A 23,257-nucleotide genomic window follows, 5' to 3' on the forward strand; every position below is an offset into this window, starting at 1 on the left:
CTGGAGCACGATTTCTGTTCTCATCCTGAAGCAAAGTTCTTAACCCGAGGTACTATTTCTGGGTTAGCAGAGTCTGTAACCTGAAGCGTATGTAACCTGAAGCATATGTACCGGTAACTCGAGGTACCACTGTATTTATATTTTAAAAGTCAATCTGTTATATGCAATACTATTCAACACAGTGTTTTTAATGCATGTTTTCCATTTCTCAGCCACTGGTGTGACCAAAAAGGGGCAGCTGCTGAAGAGGTGGAAAATTAAGCCTGACATTTGTTTTTACAACTTGCTGCATTCTGTTTACAGACACTTACTCACAGGGCCATTTTTCTCACACTCTGGAAATTCCTGTTTTCTTATATCATATCATGGATTGTTGTGCTCTTTGTAAATCAGAGCTTTTATTGCTTTTATTTTGAAAACTGCTGCTGTTTTATCCTAGATTATGTAACAGACTAACAGCATCATTCTAACCAAGGCTACTCAGAAGCAAGTCTTACTAAATTCAACTAAATTCAACGGGGGTTAGGTGGGATTAGAATTTTAGCCTACTATACTGAAAAGCCAGAATGTGAAACAACATATCTTTTACTGCTGTTTTGCACTAAATAATCCACTAAATAAATCAACATTACAGCTAAGAGCCAGCATGGCAAATTCCAATGAAATCTTGGATAAATGAGGTGATAAGTCACTGCCTCATACATAATGCTGTAAAAAGTAGGATTAACATTGACCCACCTCACAGAAATTGTGAGCTTCTGGGCCTGTCCACAATGGTAACAACAACAACAACAACAACATGACAATCCAATGTGCACAACTAGTTGCCTACTAGCTCATGTTGTGCCACCTACCCTGCCTGTTATATTCTAGACAGTCGCTGTCCCTGTTGCCTTTTCAGCGTCTAGTGAAGACCTTCCTCTTTCAACAAACCTTTTAACTGGAGATCCTTACCCCACAGTCTGCATCTGTATTGGTTCCATTTTAATTGTTTTTTAATATATGGAATTGTTTTTAAATGTTTGTCTTGAGTTGTATCCAGTGTAGCACTAAGTAACTGATTCCATTGCTGCACAGGTTTACGCTTGTGCCATGTTTACGGGGAAGACCCCAGAGTACGCAACAAAGAAAGAAGCCTCCTCTGTGAAGAGTGCAACACACTGCTTGTATAGCCCTACCACATGCACACAAGACCAAATCCGTCAAAAAGTTAAGCAGCAGAAGATCTGCCAGCACATCAACGTGCTCCATTGTAGAGAAGGAATGGAGAACATCCCAAGAGTCACAATCCTCATGGAGATGTGAAAACACTGAAGAAAAGAGTTTTAGTGGCAGCCAAGATAGATCTACTCCATTTATCAGGAGTTAATTCCTCTTTAGCCATGATAGTGCAAGACTGTGCCACCAAAGTATCTAATGTAGAAGCACAGATACAGCTGCACAGGGAAGAACAACACCTTTCTTGCCCCTTTAATGTAATTAATTTTATATGTGAAAACAACTGCCGTTGTAAGCCACACACACTGGGGCGTAGATCTGACCCCTGCCTTCTGAACAGCATATTCCATGCCCTAGTCTCAAGCAGAAGAAACAGAAGCAAAGAAAAAAGGAGCACTTGTTCCAGTCAAATTAACTGCATTACATGAACTACACAAAAGGGCAAGAGGTTCATTAAAATGTGTCACAAAAACAACACTTCAAGGGCTCTTTCAACACATACATGGGAGCTTTGCTGCAAAGAAGAAAGAATGTTTGAACAATAAAAGCACTGTTTACTAGGATTATGCCTATAAAGCATAGTTTCATTGCTGCAGTTGCCATATCTCACTGAAGGAGTGATTCATTGGCAGCTCAGCCCAGCAGAAGTCGCAGAGTGTGCATCATTAACAGCAACTCTAAAAAATAAATAAATGCCCAGTGTTTTAAAAATGCCTACCAATGTGCTGCAAATTCTATTCTATCCTTTTCCCTTAATGACAAAACCAAAGTGTTTTATGCATTTTTATTTTTGGGAATATAAAGTGAACAGTATTCACTGATTACCAGTGGTGTTTAGTCACCCATACGTGCCTCTAGTTTCACAAGAATTATAACTGTTTGTACAATTCCTCAACTAAATAACTCACAACGTACGGTAAGTTACAAATAGCAAACCTCAGGTCTCCTCAGATGAGCAGCAGGATCCTCCAGCATATCTCCATTCTGCCAATTATCCCAGATCTGGACCTCCTAACCCCAGGACTGGAACTGTCTGGTTACATTTGCCTCCTGCATCTGTCCCAGGGCCATAGGAGCAGAAGAGATGGTGAGTAAATAGCTTTGGACTCAGCAGCTCCAGGACCCAACTAACTGCACACAAGGCTACTCCAGAGGAGGAGAAGCACATGGTAAACACCTGCTAAGATCAGGGCCTGATCAAGAACCAGGAGGGTGTGGAGTCTCCAGATCCTTCTTAAGTGCCATGTCTGAGCTGCTTAATTGTTGAAGCAACAGCTCTTAATCCAATCTCCAGCCTGCCTGATCAGTGCCATTTGTGCCTTTTAGCTACTGCAAGCACTAAACTTCTCAGCCTGCTCTACACAAAGCCAAGTATATGAAAATACTGCACTGTCTGGATCTTCAAAAATTGCTCACTCTACTCCTGCCAATATGCTCAAAGAAATGCTGCAGAGTTGTTCAGAAAGATTACCTAAGTAAGCATCAGGAAATGTCAACAGGGAGAAATGATTTCAAGTCAGTCACGTGCCTATAATTAGGCTACATTATTGAGAACAAGCTGCAACATGGATGAAGATAAAGAAAGACTTCTATGAGAAAGGGACAAAGGATATGAACATTGATCCCTGTTTTGTTTTTAATCACTTGTTGACTATGTGCCAAATGAATCCTGCTATACAATGAACAGGGCTTTCCATTCACTAGAAATGATAAATCAAACTACTTTGTCCTAAAGCAGTGTGATATGATTAGGTTAACATGGAACAAAAGCTACCCTTGTCCTTTTATTTAAGTTTTGTTTTCTCTCCAGTGTTCTCAGATTAAATCACAAATTTTCCATACACACACACACACACACACACACACACTTGGCTTCATCTTGGATTGCTTTTTTTTTTTTTTTTTTTAATGGTATGGTAGTTGGCCAAAGGCTACATTCACACTCCAATTTATTCTATTTTACTGCCGTTACTGCTATTTTGCGCAATTTATTTGAGCTTTCAGTCGACGTAAAAGCAACTTCCGGAAAACTAATGGAATTTAATGGAATATAGCACTAGTTTAATGCTTATTTCTGTGCTATTTGATTTCAGAAAAACTCTGCTTGCAGCTTCTGAAACTTAGAAAAATCGCATGAGGCAAACTTTCCCGCCTTTGTGATGAGCTGTGGGGCGGCACAATGGCGCACGCCGCACTCCTGGCTCACACTTTTTTCTTTGTCTGATGAGGAAGTGTGTGCCAGTGTTTCAGCACAGAAAGTCATGCCAAGCAGGTAAAGCCTGGAAGAATGGCAGAAAGTAGAGGAAGAGGAACAGGATGGAGGGATGACATGTGTGAAGGACATTTATCACAACATGGCAGAATAGCATTTGAGATGTGGCGGAACAGGCAAGCACAGCGTAAAAGGAACTTTAGAAAGCAGGCTGGAAGCACAAGCTTTATAATCAGTTAAACTACGGTGGTACCTCGGGTTACAGATGCTTCAGGTTACAGACGATTCAGGTTACAGACTCTGCTAACTCGGAAGTAGTACCTCGGGTTAAGAACTTTGCTTCAGGATGAGAACAGAAATCGTGCAGCGGTGGCGCAGCGGCAGCAGGAGGCCCCATTAGCTAAAGTGGTACCTCAGGTTAAGAACAGTTTCAGGTTAAGAACGGACCTCCAGAACGAATTAAGTTCTTAACCCGAGGTACCACTGTAATGCAATAAATTCCACGTGTGAATGAAGCCAACAGTCTGACTGTCCAGTAGGGGTAAGCAAGGATCCCCTTTGACAACCAGCAAAGCAAGCTATTGTAAATTAGGAGAGAGCTGGTCCTTTTCTTCTCACATTAAGTCATTTTATGCTCACATTAAGTCATACTTGGCCAACACAGCTGTAAGCTCCTGTTGCTCAAGAGCCTATACTGTAAGCTTAGTTGGTATATCTGCACATGTGCACATTGCTACCACTTTTATGAAAGGTTGTATGAAAAAACTGTCCCAATGCAATTTCTGTTTGTCTCGTTCCAAGTCAAAAAAATTGAAGCGCATCCTGACCCCAACATCACACCCACACCCACTGTTCTGGTCTCCCTTTATCATTCTTACAGCTACCTACCAGCACGCTATTGCTCCCTGAGCTATTTAGGACAATACAACTGTATCTTCCAAAATCTGGTGCTGTGGCAAGATGTTAGCACCCAGTATTACATATATTGAGTCCTGGGATGAGGAGCTCACAGAGCTGTTATCACATAGGCACAAGGACCAGTGGAAGTTCCACTTCAGCCTGCTATAATGGGGATAGTTTGACCAGCGCTTAGTACAATTTCCACAAGACTCTTTTAAGTCCTAGCCTTGAAAAACATAAGAAAATATCTCCTACCACACATTTAAGAAGTGCTTTGTTACTGCAGAACTGTTTACAAGGATGCTGGCACTGGCCTTTCATGCCAACATGAAAGCATCTTTCACTGAAAGATAATCCATAAAGAAAGCTGAACTTTTCAAAGAGATCTGAGTAGAAACGAAGAGGGAAAAGGTCACTTTTAAGAATTATACATTTGTTTTTGTCCTTTGAAGCAGACAAAGATGCTGGTAGCTACTTCCAGTCTCTCCCCCCCCCCCCAAACTGCAGTGGGTATTGTATATCCACTATATAAATGAGTTCCACCTCCTATTTCTGTTTTTAACAGAAGAGATTCAACTTTGTGCCTTTTAAAGACAACAACAACACTGAAAATAAAGCTGAAATAGCAATGGTGTTCACATCATTCCACCAGTGCAAGATGGATTCATTGTACAAAGACAGCAAAAGTGCATTTGGTTCATTCCTTCTTCCTACTTGTAAATACACTTCTGTTTAATCCTCTTCAAAGTTTTAAGACAATTCTGTAAAATACAGCTTTGTAGTGCTATAGTCCTGAACAGTTTTTTCACTGGTATCAGTTAGAATTTTGCAAGGACTTCCAGAAGGACTTACAAGGACTTCCAGAAAATAAAACTTGAGTTATGACCACTAAAACGTCTCAAGTGCTACAAACATAGAGCACTTATTTATTTTATTTATAGACCACTTTTCACTTATACAGTTATAAAGCACAAAACCTCCTAGAAAACTGTAAGCCATTGTGCACAGCTATAGCTCACAGGCAGGATGTAAAGGCTTTCCTGTGACTATTGTGATGCGGAGAAGGGATACTATGAAAAGAAAACAGAATTGCTGTACAGAAATAAGGAAGAAGATTGGGTTAACAAAATGAACCCACCATTCCAGTGATCCCCATTGAAGAACTTAACGAAAAGTAGGCGGAGAGAGGTCTCTTACACCTCGACATATTCCTCAATGTGTTCTGATTCAAAACAGTAGATACTGGGAATGATGAGAAGGGTGCATTTTTTTAGCCTACCTCAAAGTAAATGTACTCACCTTTGGCATTCTCAGGTTTATATATGTCATTTGAGATTAAGGACAATGGACATGATGCAGGACACTGCAAAGGACTGGCTATTCCCTGTTCTCCTAGTTATTACCAATAAATGAGAGACTGGTGGACTGGATCCAGACAATATCTGTTCATTATCAACTTAAGTCTTGATACGAACCACTAGGTTTAAATGACTACAGATGCTTAGTGTTGTCTGATTACACAGGCATTATTTGGTTAAGCATATGGGACCCAAATACTCCCTTATTTTGTTAAGATAAGTAGATATGCTTTCTGAAAAAGAATATGAAAGCACACCACAACAATCTCATCTGGTGAGTGAAGTCATCCTTATACTCACTTCTCAGGACTAATTCTAGTCATTATAATTTGATTTATACACATTACTAATGTATGTTCAAAAGCAGGCTGGACAGTGGTAAAATCATCTTATTACATGTTGGCGAGGAATAAGCAATGATTACTCTCTACAATTATACTGACATAGCAATGACAGTGTTTACATCATTGTTTGGATAAGATTCCGTTTCTAAATTGGGAACAGTGCATCTCAAAACAATCCTGCATCGTTATGTGTAGGTAGATCTGAAGTTTCTAAAATAAGTCTGCTAATCTATATAAGAAATAAGTATATTTAAACCTACTATAAACAAGCTTGATTTGGAGATTAACAGCCCCTGAACTTGATTCAGCCTGGAGTTTACATACACAACCGAGGAACAACCCTGAGACTGTAGTGAGTTCAAAGTGAGATTGACTTGGGGCAAAGGAGTGGGGAACTGATCACAAGCTCCCTCACTTCAGCCATGCTGAAGTTCATCAAAAGACAAGCAAATATGGAAACAACGGCAGGATTATTCCATCTTGAAAACCAATTTCACGGTTCCCGAAAATTCAGACAATAATATAGTGAAGGATTAACATAGACCCCTCTCTCCCACCATGTAGAAAGCCTCTATAATCAAGTGAGTCTTCCACATGAACAGTTGCAGCCCCTCTGGGCTGCTCCCAACAGAGTAATAAAAACATGATAAAACATCAAACATTAAAAACCTTCCCTAAACAGGACTGCCTTTAGATGTCTTCTAAAAGTCAGGTAGTTGTTTATTTCCTCCCCTCTGATGGGAGGGGGTTCCACAGGGTGGGCACCGCTACTGAGAAGGCCCTCTGCCTGGTTCCCTGTAACCTCACTTTTTGCAGTGAGGGAACCACCAAAAAGGTCCTTGGAGCTGGACCGCAGTGTCCAGGCTGAATGATGGGGGGTGGAGACACTCCTTCGGGTATACAGTGGTACCTTGGTTTACAAACTTACGTAATCCATTCCAGAAGTCCGTTCTTAAACCAAGGCATGCTTTCCCATAGAGGCGGGGGCCTCAATTTACAAATGAACACGCTCAACAGAAAGCGGAACATGTTTTGCTTCCAAGGCAAAGTTCACAAACCAAAACACCTACTTCCTGGTTTGCAGCGTTCTTAATTCAAGTTGCTCATAAACTAAGCTGTTCTTAAACTAAGGTACCACTGTAAAGAGGCCCAGTGTGTATTATTCTACCCTCCATCACTGCCCATATATTTTGAGGGCGAGAAATAATGTGAAATGAGCATCTACATGATTGGGTCCATAAAGTCAGGCCTACTTCTCAATGAAGGCTATTAGCATGATGAGGAGCAAAGGGTCATGTTGCTCATTCAAATTATTTCAATACTGCCCCTGTGAACATATGACTGGGGGTGAAATGTAGATTCAGAGTTGGCCTGATGTTAGATCTGCCAGCTTATTAATTCATGTAACTGTCAGCACCCTTCTTGCATTGGTGGGGAAACATTTTTACTTATTTTTATTCCAAAATGTAAGCCATTCTACATTCAAAAAAGTACCTAAGCAGTGTACAGAAACAAAATATAAAATATAATGCAGAACAAAAAAAGTATTAAAACGTATTTGTGTGTGTGGACAGGGGGTCAGTTTGGATCAGCTTGCTTTTGTTTTATTATGTATTTTGTGTTCTCAGTTTTGTATTTTCATGTTGTGAACCACCCCTATGATCTTTGGATGAAGGGTGGTATACAAATTTAATAAATAAAAAATAAAATAATAATGAAAATTTGAAGAAATAAACTAAATTGGAAAGCCATGGTAGAAGGCTTCCTTCACTTCTAAGGGAAGAGAAATCCAGGGAAAGCATGATGTTAATAGTGCTCACAGAAATGATTTCCACAAATAGGACATGCAAGTAGATTACTCACAACAATTTGCACAAGTTAACTGGCAGATAGCGCAGCCTAACTAGCTGTCTATTTATTATGGCCAAGACCAACAGTAACAAGTGTGGTCCCTTTTCCTTTTATGCAAGTTGTAATATAATTTTCAGGTTTTGGTAGCCATCTGCAGAGATCAGAACACATCTCCAGATGCAGCTAGTAGCTTTTACTGTGTGATCATCTCAGTGCTGACAACAACCCCCATAATCTTCATAGTTAAGAAATCCTGGGATATTTTGTCTTGACAGACCATCCTAACTGATAATCATGCATTTGCTCTGTCAATTTCTCTATGCACTGATAAGCAATTCCCTTATCAGTGGATGCATATCTAGTCCTTCAGTTTATGAGACTCAGCAGAACTTTCTAACAAGCTGAAGCCTTAGAACCTCTCTGCACAAATGAACATTAGACTGAAAGGAATGTTTAAGCTGTACGGTCTTAATTCATACAACGTTCTGTTTGTTTTCCTTTCCTTTCTCCCATTAATAGGTTTCTTTTTATTTGCTACCTAGATTCATAGATGTGCTTTCCCTTCCTGAAAGAGGGATACAAATAAAGATTTGGCTCACTCCCATCCCTCTTAATGTCTTTACAAGGTTTGCCTTCCTCAGGCAGCAAATTGTGAATTACACTGAGTCAGAGTATTATCAACCCTGAAGCACACCACTAAAGAAAAAATCTATACTTGGCAACTTCATTGCTGTCACAATATGCAATGAATAATGTGAGATTATAGTCTCTGAGATGATTCCTGACTAAATGGACCTAAACTTGTAGTTTTGTTTTACAAAACTAGACTGACAAAAAGAAAGCATAAAATGTGGATGATAAAAGTTTTCAAGGGACATGTACTTCAATCTTTTGGAAGATAGCAACACATGTTTTTATTTTTGACATTTTTTATTGTTAAATCTCATCAAGTTGTTTTATGGGGAAGTGATCTGTAAATAAAACAAACAAACAAATAAATACAGAATTTCCCACTAACATTTACCCAGAGAATTTCCAAACCAGCACTATGCTTTCTGCACCTACTAAATTTGGGAGGCTGCCAATGCTGGGGTGGAAACAGCAGATAGATACAGTGGCTGGTGCTACATGTTATGACTATGTGTACAGGCCATTTTCAACAGATTCCACATGCTGTTTGGAATGTGTACACCCATAACTCAAGATAAATTTCTGCTAATGCAATGTGGTTACTTAACCATTACAGACTGTTTATTTCTCATTCAGGGAGAAATTCTGAATTAATACTGTTTCAGAATAACAGCAAAGCGAAAAAGAAGATGAAGTTGAGAAGACATGGATATGGAAAGATTTTAAAAAATTGCCTCTGGAGGTTCCTAGAAATATACACAAACTGGTATAGTGGAGTTCCATATGATTTGGTTTAACCTAACTAAGGTCTTCCACTGTGATGGTTAAGGTTTCAGAGGACTGGTAGCAAATATGCTTTGCATTATGTGATCTCACTGCTTTGCATGTTTCAGGCATTTCTTATTTAACTTATTCAGCCTTACCCTCAACAGGTTATAGTCTCGACCATGATGGTAAACCCATGCCTTGATTAAAAAACACATGCACACAGAAAAGTAGGTATCATGGGGAAACTAGGCTACCAGCCCTTGTCCCAGAGGTGCTAGATTTCTATTTGCAGAATATTTTTTATGGAGGATCATTCAGTCTTGTGACTTCCCAGATGTAGTCTGAAGTTGGTATAGTACAGGAGAAGAGAGTTACCACATCACTGAGAACTAGGGCTACAAATCCTTGAAGATTTGTAGGATTGTACAATTTAACTATTATAGTTGTTTCTCCTGGATCTTCTACCATTGGGTAATCCCCTGTTGTGAGAGCAAGACTCCCCTCTTTCCAATTTCTCTACACCATGCATAATTTTGTATACCTCTATCATGGCCCCCTGCCCTTACCTACCTATTTTCTAAAGAAAAAGCCTTAAACACTATAGGGCACTGGTCTTCAGCTGATGGGTGAGGACCCACTTCTGGGTTACAGCCTGGTCTAAGGCGAGTCACAACAGCAGACCACCACAAAAATATATCACTTAAAAATTAAAGGAACAGGTCCCCAAATGCATGTTTGGGTTAATGGTGGACCGTGGTCTGAAAAAATGGAAGGCTGCAGTTATAGGGGACTTGCTCAATCTGATTGCTCTTTTCTGCAGCTGCTTGCTTAACTTTGAAAATATCACTGATTTCAATGGAACTTGTTCCCAAGGAAGTGTGAACAACTGCAGCCTGACAGCCTGTTTAGAAATCTGGGCTGTCATGCCCTGTCTTGATGATGGTCTGGGCTAAGAGTCCTCTTCGCACCCCACCCTGAGCCTTAAAGAGATGAGGCAAATCTCAACCACAGCAAGAGCACAGGAGAAAAGTTGCCTGTGTCTAACTCCTTCTCTTCATCCTACTGCCCAATAGTCAGGGTAGGTGGGTAGGAGGGGGAGATGATATCAATTAAGATGGGGGGTGGAGAAGAGAGAAAGAGAGAGCGGCAGTAATATCTTTATTAACATGGTACCTAATTAAATCAGGGACACTTTTTAAAAATGCATGGAAATGATTAATCAAAAGCTGCAACCCTAATTTAAAGTCTTTTCAGATAAATTATTAACATGGTGGCATTCATGGAAGGAAAGCTTTTACAGATAAAAAAACCACACAGAAGTACATGTGTGAAGTACAGGGCCCTCCATTTCAGATTCATTAACAGCCAACAAAAAACCAGGAACAGGAGTAGAAAACATAATCTGAAAACCAAGAGAGAATATAAAGAATTTACTAAATGGCACACCATTAAAACATGAGAGGCCTGAGAGATTCAAACTATTCACCGTCAGATACCTTTTTCTTAAATTAGAGAGAAAACAGGCACTTCCAAAAAAAAGGAATGTATCCCTTTTGCAATGACAAAAAACTATTGCTAAAGAATATTCCTCAGACAGACCATGGCAATCAATAGAGTGCTGGGGCAAAGATGTACTTGAAATCCTAGGTGTATGGAATGTCAAATTTCTAAGGAAACAGAAAAACATTTATTTATTTGTTTCCATCCATTCTAGGCAGTGTTCAAAACTCCCACTGAGCTCTGGGCACAGTAGTGCACCTAAGTAGTGCATTTCAGGTTAAAACTGCGGAGTGAAAGGAAAGGAAGACCTATTTCTGTTTCCTTACTTCCAGCTACTCTCTGAAGACTGGAGAAGAGACCCTCTTAAGAATATTAGGGCGGTGGGCAGAATGACTAGACCATGTGAAAAGTGAGCATAGTATTTCATTTTCATTCATTTTCAGCTTTGTATTCTTGTCATTTAAAAAGTGCACATAGACATTCTGCTGTTGTGCTCATACTCTAAGTTTAAGTTGTCATTTAGCTCCTAGCGTTCGTATCTCAGTTTCTAACACTGATTATAGGTTCCTAAGGGTAATAACATCTGGCTTGAAAACCTTTATTGATGCAACTCAGGTGTGCAAATAGTTGTGACTACTCAGTAGCAAGGGAAAGGCAGTCTGGATATACTCAAAAGCACTCTTGCCTTCATTGTAGCATCCCATGTTGCAGAGATGAGGCAGGTTCTAAAGGCAGGACTTCAGAATTAAGCTCTAGCAACATCAGTGAAACAAAGCATCTTAAACTCTACTAAAACCATCTAAATGCACCCTGAATTTACAGTGAATTTACTGCAATTCCCCCCCCCCCTCCTTTCTTATACACAAAACATCAACAGCTTTATTGGACGGGGGCTGTATGCATGTGTGTGTTGGGGGGGAGTAGGCTAGTAATTTTATTTCTTGTGAACACATGCACAACTCAAACCCAAACCACACTAATTAAATATAATCTAGTATGTTAAATATAATCCAGTATGTAATTACCTAAACTGCTAACACAAACAGAAAAGACAAGGAACTCTGATTATAGCTTTACAGCATATTCAGAAGCTTTGTGAAAACAAAAATGCACAGTGCACCAGGTCTTGCATGATGTAGCCGGTCACAAAAAGTGACTGTATTACTTTGCTGATAATGGATGGAACAGATCCTACCAAAGATATCAATTCTTTCAACTGGAAGTTCAAATTGCAGGAACATTACAAGGTCAAAAAGCATACAGCGTAACAAATGACTGAAGAAAAACTGGACCCTTTTCTTTCAATTCTCCCCTTCTTCTAATCCTCACATGGCTTCTCTTTGATAATGTCTATCTAAAGGCTCACCTTGAGTTGCATTAATGTCTTTCGGCAAGCAATTTCAGGGCTGCACCTACTCATCCTGCCGATAAGGCTTGTCTGCCTACAAGGCACTGCTTCCACATTTATAAGGGGCAAAAGGTTGCCCCTGAGTTGAGTATTTCTTGGGTTTTTGCCAAGAATGTGCATACTTAATTATTCATTCTATATCTAAATCACTCAGAAAATTCAAACACAGTAAATATAACTAGATAAAGTGAATAAGACTGAAAAATTAAGTTCATCAATCAATTTGACTCTCTGAAGAATGCAAAATGCTTGGTGGGGAATTTACTGCGAAAGTATTATAAAAGTGCTCAGTGGACTATACGGGGGTAGTCACTTGAAACAGTCCCAAAAAGAAGAACTACGGTACATCTCCCACGAAATAGGATAAGATTTGTGTCACATGTGTATATGCTAATTATATGGGGGATACTGTTTTGCTTGTTTATTTTTTGTTATGTATTCTGTGTTCTCATTTTGTATTTTTATGTTGTGAACGACCCTATGATCTTTGGAGAAAGGGTGGCTTACTAATAATACTACTAGAAATAATAGTAACGTGAGACCTGCCACATTTTTTTTTTGCTGTGTAGTCCTCACTTCCTAACAGTAAATGCTCCTGTTAAGGGTTCCAAAGTTAACTCTCCTCACTATACTCCATTTCATCACCACTTGTTTTCCATTTTTGTTTTCCAACTGATACTAAACAGCCAGTGACTATTGAGGATGCTCAGTCCTCACGGGCTTGTTTGTGGGTGGGTTTCCCCCACATATCTTTAAAATGTATTATTTAATACATTTGGGGTTCCCCAAATCATACTGATACCTCCCACTTTTTTCACAGTGGCTCTGTTTTGGCCCATTTCTGTTGGTACTCAGCACCCTAGTTCACTATTAAAGGGAGTGATTAAATTATTTGGAGTCTGATTTAAATAAATATAAAAAAACTCCAAGTGGGAGGTAGTGCCATTTTAAAATAAACATTTCCACATCCCACATCAGAGACTTTTTTTAAGATCGTGCCCACTTCATCATGTGCATGCTTCGCCTAAAAACAGGAACGATCCTGTTTTCTTAAGAAGCATTGTTTTTATTCACATACAAATCCACACGGATTTAATCTACTGTATTCTAATTAATGACTAGAAAGTATGTTTGCCATTTCATCACAGTCAACTGATCTGTAAAATACAGTAAATAAGAATGACAAGGGCTCGTCTCTGCAGGTACACTGATTCTAAGAGCAACCTGAAAGACAGCAAGCAGGCCTCACCCTTCACTGATCTGAAGGCAACAACCTTTATTGTGAACTGGTCTACAATGCAAAACTTTCAGGGAAAGCATATCAACACTTTATGCAAAATATGAAATCCATTGTCTTCACTTCCTATTGGCATGTTATATTTATCTCGTGGTTTTAGAACTCAATAAATATTTCAGTCACCAAGAAATAAACTCTAGATGACACCTTGTTCCACAGTCTGCAACTGAAACATGTCGCTAAGGAAATGAGGAGAAGTGGAGAAAGTTTTACTTGGTGTTTTGTTAGGATGTGGTGATTTTTTTTAAAAAAAAAACTAATTTCATGCAGTTAAAGTGTAAGAACTTAATTTGCATTTTGTGTCTGGTTCTGGGTTAGGAATCTAAATAAAACAGATGTTTAAAAGGTTCACTATTTTGTGAAGACACCAATATCTAAAGTTAGTCCGCATATGCTTGAGTTCGGCCAAACAGAAGAAAATGTGAAGGGAAAACAAAAACTCAAGAGTCATTTACAATTTATATGTTTCACTTTGAAGTCTGTTGCTAGAATCACATGAGAACATGCTGAAGCCAAAGCAAACTAATATATCATCAGTATATTCTACTGGCATAGCTGGTTCTGTCAGGGGATTTCTCTATGAGCAGAAGGCTGCTCTCCCTCCATTTCCTATCCAAAAGTATGACTGTGAATGCTTCTTGCAATCTAAGAATGACTAATTTGCATTATGCTTGGAAACTTCCAGTGCAGTGCAGTCTTAAGCATACAGTATTTAAGCAGAAGTCAGTCCCGCACAGTTCTATGGGATTTTCTCACTTGTAAGTTTAGTAAGGATTTCCCTGCTATGAAAAACGAAGCAACAATTAGATAAAACAATGTCAAGTGACATAAACATTCAAGTCTTGGAGAAATAGTGAAAGAAGTACCAGTAAAGAAAAGAAAATTTACGTAGATGTCACACTCCAGATACCACTTTTCTTTAGAAGGTAGCAAGTTCCAGAACAAAGCATGTAAAGAAACCAATATCCATGATGCATGACTACAGCTGGTATTTAGCTGATAATGCCTGAAGGAAAATATGCCATATATCACTTTAGACATGGAATGACACCAGAGATAGTAAACACAGAAGCAAAGTTACTGTCAATAAAAAAACTACTAATGCTAGTCCAAAACAACAGGGAGTCATTTAGAGAGAGTGAAATTCCCACAGTATAAATGATGCAATTTTGATTATAGACACTGACGGCAAGAAAGTAGGCATGAAGCTGAAATGCACTTTTCAAAGGTAAAAGTACAGCTGATGGCAGATTATTATTTTTAGTCCCTACAGATCAACAGTTAAGGTGGCAAAGTGTAAGCAGCAATAACCATTTGTGGTTCTTCTGAAAAGAACACAACTCATTCCACTGATTTCACCGGCACAATGCCAAACAGAAACCAGTATTTACAGCTAGACTAAATATTTGATGCCTTTCTGTAAACCGGGAACAAGGTCTGTTGCCCAAAGGAATTAATAAATAAAGGCATCCTCACTATGACAAAGGAGAGAAGCCATAATAAAAAAATGCACCTGTGCCACGTGAATTCCTATACAAGTGTACAATTACACATTAGAGGGAGATATAAATCTGCCCTCATGTGCCTCTGTAACAACAGAACTTGAATGGATGAGGGCCAATAAACTGAAGCTCAATCCAGATAAGGCAGGGATAGAGAATGGTTTGGCTACCTGGGTAAATAATGTTCAACTAATTATGGGTGGGGTTGCACTCCCTTTGAAGGTACAAGCTTGTAGATTCAGGAAGGCGGGTGTCTACATCTATTACTGTCACTGGAGGTACAAATGGCTGCTATGGCACAGAGCATGGTCTACCAGCTATCTGGATTTTGATAACCTGGCTTCAGTTGTCTATGCTAAGGCTTTTCAGACACTGCAGCTGGTGCAGAATTCAGCGGCCTAATCCTAACAAGTCTAAACATATAACACCAGTTCTAGCCCAGATACGTTGACATTCGCTATCTGAAGTGCTGTTTTAGCTATAGAACCCTAAACAGCTCCAGACTCCAGTACAGTGGTACCTTGGGTTAAGTACTTAATTCATTCCGGAGGTCCGTACTTAACCTGAAACTGTTCTTAACCTGAAGCACCACTTTAGCTAATGGGGCCTCCTGCTGTCGCCACACAGCTGGAGCATGGTTTCTGTTCTCATCCTGAAGCAAAGTTCTTAACCTGAGGTAATATTTCTGGGTTAGCGGAGTCTGTAACCTGAAGCGTATGTAACCCGAAGTACCACTGTACTTTACAGATCATCTCTTCCAGTATGAAGCTGTCCAGAACCTTAGGTTTTCATGGGAGGCCCTCCTGCTGCTCCCAGAAAAGGACTGTGGTTACAAAAGTGCCTTTTCAGGAGTGGTTGCCAAACCAGGAAATGCTTTTTCCGGGAAGGTCCACCTGGTGCCAACATTACTGTATTTACAGTGACAGGCCATGACTTTCCTTTACTCCGAGGCATTTGGTTGTTATTTTCTCTCTCCTTCTGCTTGATTATTTTTGTTAGTTCACTGTTTTAATAACTGGCATAGTGGTGCAGTTGGGGAAGGAGGAGTGGGAGCTAGTTTATGATCACTTCTAGTTTTTTTACTCTGTGTTACTGCGTGCAATGTTTATATTTTACTAAATAAATAATAATAATTATATGATAAGAACTGTAGCTTACTGACCCTGTGTTGCCTTCTTATTCCTTGTACTCAGATCAGCCTGGACTGCTATCATGGCCCAGACACAATTATATGATTTCAATTGTAATGCTTGAATTGTCCTGCAGCAGCTGAAGGCTTGCTCCACTGTTAATTGTTTTGTTAAGGACTGATCATGTTCAAAGCGTTTAGGGGAACGAGTTTGCTTAAAAACAATCAGCTATCCATGCAGGGTTGTCATTTGAAGCCTGTTATTTATTCATCAATCCCTGCCTACAAGACAGCTTTAAAAAAAAAAAATCTTTTAAACAGGTAAACAGAATGCTTACACTTAAGCAAACATGCTGTAGCAGCTCCCTATTAACTAGAGATCAATGCTGGAGAATAGCAGAATGAGAGTGATGGGGCGGTGCATCAACTCATGAGTAATGCATGATAACAGCCGCGAATAAATGAAGGATTAAGATATCAGATTCAGAGACAGATCACAGTCAGAAGAAAATGCTGCTGATTAATAAATGCATGTACATTACTTTACATCAGGGATGGAGAACCTGTGACAACGCAGATGTTATCAGGACATGCTGGCTGCAGGGCCACAGGTCCTGCTTTAGATTGTACTCCACCTCTTTTCCACCTCTACATTGCAGAGATGTTCACCCTACTTCTAATTATTTTTACTAAAATCCCCTGGAATGAAGAGGGTGTGCAAAGAAAAGGAATTTAGAGATCTCGGTGTAATATGCTAAAAAACCATTCTGACAGCTTATCAGAGGACAAAAGTGTGGGGGGGTGAGAATGAGGTTCCCCAAACAACCTCTTTTAGCATACAAAGGTTGGACAACATGGTCTCTTGCCACATGGAAGATGTTCTACTTGTCATCTGAAACCAGCTTCTTGAGCAGAAAAGAAAGGTGGGGCTTGTTATGGCTCTAGGTGTAACTTCAAAAATTGGAAAACAGGGGGAGTGGCTGTCCTTTGGTCATCTAGTTTAAGCATTTTAGCATGCCTTTAAAGGCATTTCGGAGCAGAACACAAGAAAATCTCACCCCTCCAGAACAACACACATTTCCCAAAGTATTTACTTAAAAGCACAAGCCTTCAAGCCAAAACAAGCTACACCAACGTGATGGATTACATTTCTAGCAGGGCTACCTAGAGGATATTTTGTGGGTGTCCCTTGCTCTGAGCTGGTGACAGTGAGATATTTATTCATCCTTGTGGAGTGACCATAAGCCCCCAGTCCTTTCAGTGGCTTGACTTAACAGTACACTGCTGTTTACTCTTACTCAGACTAAGTTCCACTGTGTTCAATGGAGCTAACTCCCAGACACTTGTATATAGGATGTAGTATTGTTCATTTTTTAAAACTTGGGGCAGAAACCAACAGACTAAAGAGCCAACGTGAAATGCTTCACTAAATTCAGTTAAAAGCATAAAAGATCCCAAAACATCCAAGTGACTATCAACATCAAAAACCTTGCACTGAATGGAAAAGCTTTACAATGCTTCAAAAAGTCGCTCAGGGCAGTTTCAGGCTCTGACAAGTTGCTAGATGGAGAAAGTTCTAATGTGTTTTGGTAGAGCACACATATGGTATTTGTAAAAAGAGCATCCTCCATTAACCCTAGAGAGCACTTTAGGATATTAGGGTCAAAGACTTTGATCGTAGGAAAAAATAGCACAAAACAAGATGTTCCAGAACAACCCCAAATATTTGTTCAGTCAATGAAACTATCCCCAAAGCACTAACGGAATTCAGCACAGCCTCTTTGCACCAATGTCACCAAAGTTTATGTCAAAGCAAGGTGCAGCAACTTACATGAGCAGGGACGGGAGACTATTGTGAAGTAACATTTGACTTAAGATGGAAAAAGATTTGCCTGTAAACTTTTGAGCACTGTTCCTATTTTTGTAAAAATGTTTGCATTTTAAATAAGAAAAGATCCATCTGTTTTATATTAAGTGCATAGGGTTTCAGTAGTATGGTAGTGAGCATGCCAAACAAGCAAACCATTTCCACAGAAAAGGATAGTATACCTTGCCAAATGCATTTCTTAAACATTAGAATCATACTTCAAGGGTTGTGTAGTCCAACCGTCCGCCAATGAGCGAAATCCCCTGCTACAGTGGCCACTCAGTCTCTAACTTTGTACTGTAATAGGTATTTTCATACCACTCAGTTGTGTTTTTCTCACATCACCTCCTACTACTCCAAATTCTACGTATTCAAGAGATAGTGGAAAAAACTGCATTTGAAAAGGCAGTACACATCAAAAGTTCTCAGATAAGTGGGCATTTAATATAAATAAGTTCTAAATAAATTACACAAGCTGGATCCCAAGTAAGTAAAGCAGAGCGCAACACCCAGAGAGGCATGGTGATGAAGTAAATTTGTAGATTAAGTCTAAGTTTACCAATATAACCGTTTAATGTTTATACACTGCCAGAAGCATGCAGGTTTTGCAAAGAACACAGAGGGGACAAGAGTCTGGTTCCTGCCTACAAGGTTTCAGGTCTACATTTTGGAAGCTCTCCAGCAAGTGGCACACCGTGTGGCACACTCTGTACACTTCAGCAATTGATATCCATATCTCACAGAAGCATCTCACATCTGAACTCTATAGTTCTTCTGGTCCCTCACCTTAGTTCAGTACGAGAGAAGTATTGGTGAGGTCCTATATATATTTCCATTTCACAACAAACAAGATCTTATAAATCTTTCACCTTTCACACAGTGGATTAGAGTCTCATAGAGAGACATACTGCGGGCAGAAGGGCCATAAAGAAAAGCAACTGTCTTAGGGCAGAAGGGCCATAAAGAAAAGCAACTGTCTTACCATCCTGGCTGTAAGTACAGCAGTGTAATTAAAGGCGTTAATGAGTACTAATCCCTACTGTATGATCTTTGGTATGTGCTCGCCTAATCCCTTTACCCAGAGTTTTGACTACAGTTCAGCTCCCTAATCATCTGAGCAGCCCTAACGCAGCTTTCACCAACATGGTGCCCTCCAGATGTTCTTAACTACTTGCACTGGCTGAGGCTAATGGGTGCTGCAGTCCAGAACATCTGGGAGGGTCCCCTAGTTGGGGAAGGCTGTCCTAGTGCCTCTGAAACCACAGCACAGAAGGAAGTGCCTTCGAGCATGCACAGAGTGCTTCCCCCGCACCAATAATCCAACCGACCCCCCATACATCTTAGATTAGGAGTGAACTTTTTTTCAAGACCCCCCTCAAACCCTGGCACTTCACTTCAGAAGGTGGAGGCCCTTTATTTTTAAGGAAATAATCCGAGTCCTTCGGCGGCAGAGAGTCCTGAAGGAAAGAGAGAGAGATCCCGAGCCCCTTCTGGGTGTAGACGCGTGTGCCTCACTCACCGGGACCTCTGGAGCTCGAAGGCGCTGGTGCCCGCAGGGCCTTGCTCGAGGCAGCAATAGTTCTGCGGGACGGCTCTGGCGAAGGAGACGGGCAGGATTCCCTGAGTGAAAGAGTTGAGGCGACCTCTTGCGCCGCCCGCCGAGGGGGTCCCGCAGGAGCCCAGGAAGGCGGCGGCGGCGACAGGCACCTGCACGGGAGCGAAGGCATCTTCGTCCTCATCCTCGTCCTCTTCCTGCTGCTGTTGCTGCTGCCCAGCCGCCCTCGAGGGGCTCGTGAGCCTGGCGCCGCCGCCGCTGCAGGAGGCGCTGGGGTAAGCCTGCGGGGCGACGGGCTGGAAAGCGCCTAGGCTGTGGCGAGTCCTAGCGCTGCCGTTGCTGCAGGCTGCTGCTGCAGAAGCCACCCTCGCGGCCGCCAGTGCTGCAGCGCCGACGCCGCTCTGCTCGCCGCCGCCTCCTCCTCCGACGCCGCCCTCGTCGTCTTGCGGCACGGCGGGCCGCCCGTCCAGCGAGATGTTGGTGAGGAAAGAGAGCGCTGCCTGCCTGCGACGGGGGTCCATGCGCGGCGGCGGCGGCGGCGGCTTCCTCAGGCAGGGCTCCAGCTGCTGGTGGAATGTGCCGCCGCCGCCGCCGCCGTTGTTGGCACGAACTGGGCTGCTGCTGCCGCTGTTGGCGGCGGCAGGAGCAGCCGCCGCCGCCATTGTCTGTCGCGCCCGCCCGCCGCCGCTGCCTCTCCCGCCCTCGGAGTGGGCAAGAGTGATAATCGCCGCGATAGGCACGAGCTCTCAGGCGGCGGGCGGAGGGTCAGCACCCGGCGGCAGGGCGGTGGAGTCGCAGCCGCGCAGCGGAGGGGAGTCGGGGCAGGCATGGCATGTTTCCCTCCTTCCTCTCGGCTGCCTGCATGGACAGCGCGCCCGACTTTGTACAGCAGCCTTCTCCTCCTTCTTCTCCTCCTCCTCCTCCTCTTCCTTCCCTCGCGTCCTTTTGCTCCAGCCTTTTTCTCTCTCTCCCCCCCCCCCCCCCGCCCTCCTTGGCCAAAGTTATTGGCTTTTATAGGTAACACTCGCCCCGCCAAGCGCTCGGCGCAACAACACAGCAATCACGTGTGGAAAACAGAAAGCTGGGAAGAAAAACAAAAGCTCCGGCCTGGAGGAGGAGGAGGAGGAGGAGGATAAAAGGGGGAGGAGGAAGAAGAAAGGAGGAGGAGGAGGCTGAGTCCAAGTCTAAGGAAGCGCCTTCAACCTTTCTTTTTTTTCCTCTCTCCTCCCCCCTCACCCGCTGCGTGTTTGGTGGGAGGAGAAGTAGGGAAGGTGGAGTCTGCCTGTGTTGTGCTACAGCACATGGCCTTGAGGAGGTTACATTAAAAGGAATAAAAAGGGCGGGCTCTTAGGAGTTAATGGGGTGTAGAAACTCGTGGATTCCTCACAGGCCTCAGGGGGCCCTTCGTGAACAAGAGTGTGCGTGGACATGCTGCGTGGCGCATTTCCCTCCCCGAGATTGTTGAGGTCATGTTGCAGCTGCCCGTTTGACCACTAATTATGAGGGTTCCCTGAAGAGCCACCCCCAACCTGAAGGCTCTGGTCCCAGTTAATAAACACCCTATCCAGAAGGTGCTGGGTGTTCTCTGTTTAGAAACGATTGCAGTGTTTCTCAAAGTGTGGTACGTGAAAGGGTTTCAAAGGGTACGCAGCATTATTTATTTATTAATTTTACTCTACTACATAATGTTTAGATAAAATAGTAGTATTATAACTACCCCCAAATTTTATGAGGGAATGAGAAAGGGTACTGAGTAAAATCTCAAAAGGGGTACTAGATTATTATAATTTTGGGAAACACTACTCTATTGAATTGCTAATCAAATGCTCGTCGCTATTGAAAAGTTGATCCAGCCCAATGTAAGGATTATCTGTATATAATTTAAGAGCTCAGGAGGGCTGCAAACCACTTCAATAAACCTTTTTTAAATAGAAAAAAGGAATACAGGGAAATATATTTTTTTCTCATCTGAGAGCTGTTTCAGGTTTCTTGCATTAGCTCAGACCATCATTATTTTGTATAATATTTTTACTAATTTTCACAAAATCATTTTGATGGGCTTCCTTACCCTGCCCTGCTGCTTTCTGTGTCCCTGGGACTTAGGAGAAAATGGCATTCTCTTAACTGCACAGTATTATAATTATTATTTATATTTCTTACTCACCCTTCACCATAAGGTCACAGGACAAATTACAACAGTGTAAAAAACAACAAGAAGAAAAACAGTTAACAATTTACAATCTAATGATTAGGTTGGTTATAACTATATATCTCAAGTGCCAAAGGCCAGGAAAAAGCCTTGTGTCTTTAGCAAATCACAAAAGCTATATAATGGAGGTGCCAGACACATCTCTGTGTGGAGGGAATTCTGCAGTTTAGCAGGTGCTACAGAAAATGCTCTCTTTTAGACTGCCAACCCTAGAACTTCTGATAGCAGTGAAACTACCCTAAGCAAGTTTAGACTGTTTAGACAGCTTTTTTCAGTAGTATGTGAAATCCACAACTTGCCAATCTACTATTAGAAAAAACAGACAATTGGCTGTGTGTCAGAATCTTTGCCAAATCCCTCTCTGTGATATTGGTTGTAGTTCACTGGCAAGAGCATGTGCTTTACATGTAGAAATCTAGATGGACTATTGGTCTGACTCATTAAAAGGCAGCTTTTTGTGTTTGTTTTTCCATGTGTTCTTAGAGGGCGGAAATGATTTGTAGGCATAATGACACTCTCTTGTGGCCTCATTGACTCCTCAGTGCAAATCTGCAACATGTTGGCTGGTTGGCACATTCTGGGATGGTCACAGCTACCAACAGGTACTTTGGCAATTGGTTGATATTTGAAATACATTGGAAGTTGCCACACAGTCAACAGCATTTACCCACTTAGCAGTATTGAGTGAGGTAATGTCTATTTATTACTTTATATAATAAAATCGTACTCCTTACCATATCACCGAAACACAATCTTAATGTCACTTGTCTCATGGACAGACCATCCATGCTTCCATTTCTCACAGTATGAGGGAGGTTGTTGAGAACTCCAGGCAAGCTGTCATTTGTGTGGTAATGTATGCTGTATTTTGAACATTCTTTCTTGTCTCTCTGCAGCCTCCCACACCTTCCAGCAGACAGCTTTTAATGATACACTTTAATGGATTAGCTTTATTCTTTTAAAGTGTAATACTTTGCTCTTATCACATACCCCAGGTATCTAGCATGAAGAGCATGCCAAAGACGACAATTCTGTTGTGCTTGGCAAGGGCTTTTGATAATTTAGCATACATCTCTGAAGATCACCTGTGTAGCAAAAGTGATTATTATTCTGCTCTGATTTCTAATCTTTGCTTTGGTCTACAAAGAACTCTTTTTTTGCAGCCGGAACTCAGTTCTGGCACCTCTCAGGTGGGCACCATTGCTACTCCAAGAGTTGTTTCTGGTGAATTCTGGCACCTCTTTTTCCACAAAAATAGCACTGGATCTACACTGATGATGTCAAAATTGTAGAGTAGATCCGGTGCATTGGAAAAGAGGAAAGGTGACAAAGAGGGTGTTCTGCAATAATTGATTTGCATTGCCTCACTCCCTTATCCCCTTACCTCCTTTCACTCAGCAATTTCCACATTCCAAAAGGAATTGTTAACAAGGCTGTGTAACCCTCACCCACATGCTACCATTCCTCCAATTTCAAGCTCCATCTGACAACCAACACATTTCTCTCACA

At 41.4% G+C, this 23,257-nt stretch overlaps 1 protein-coding gene across 2 annotated transcripts in view; it reads right to left on the reverse strand.

The window, feature by feature from the left end:
* The window catches only part of CABLES1 (Cdk5 and Abl enzyme substrate 1), a 51,818-nt gene extending 30,707 nt beyond the window's left edge, over positions 1-21,111 (reverse strand). For both annotated transcript variants that reach the window (XM_083451647.1, XM_083451646.1), the window contains exon 1: positions 19,504-21,111. In XM_083451647.1, coding sequence (XP_083307773.1) covers positions 19,504-20,201 — 698 coding nt within the window. In that variant the 5' untranslated portion in view covers positions 20,202-21,111. The remainder of the gene's footprint in view (positions 1-19,503) is intronic.
* Positions 21,112-23,257: the final 2,146 nt, after the last annotated feature.

The sequence above is a fragment of the Podarcis tiliguerta genome (assembly GCF_965153285.1).
Source record: "Podarcis tiliguerta genome assembly, chromosome: 7".
NCBI lineage: Eukaryota > Metazoa > Chordata > Lepidosauria > Squamata > Lacertidae > Podarcis > Podarcis tiliguerta.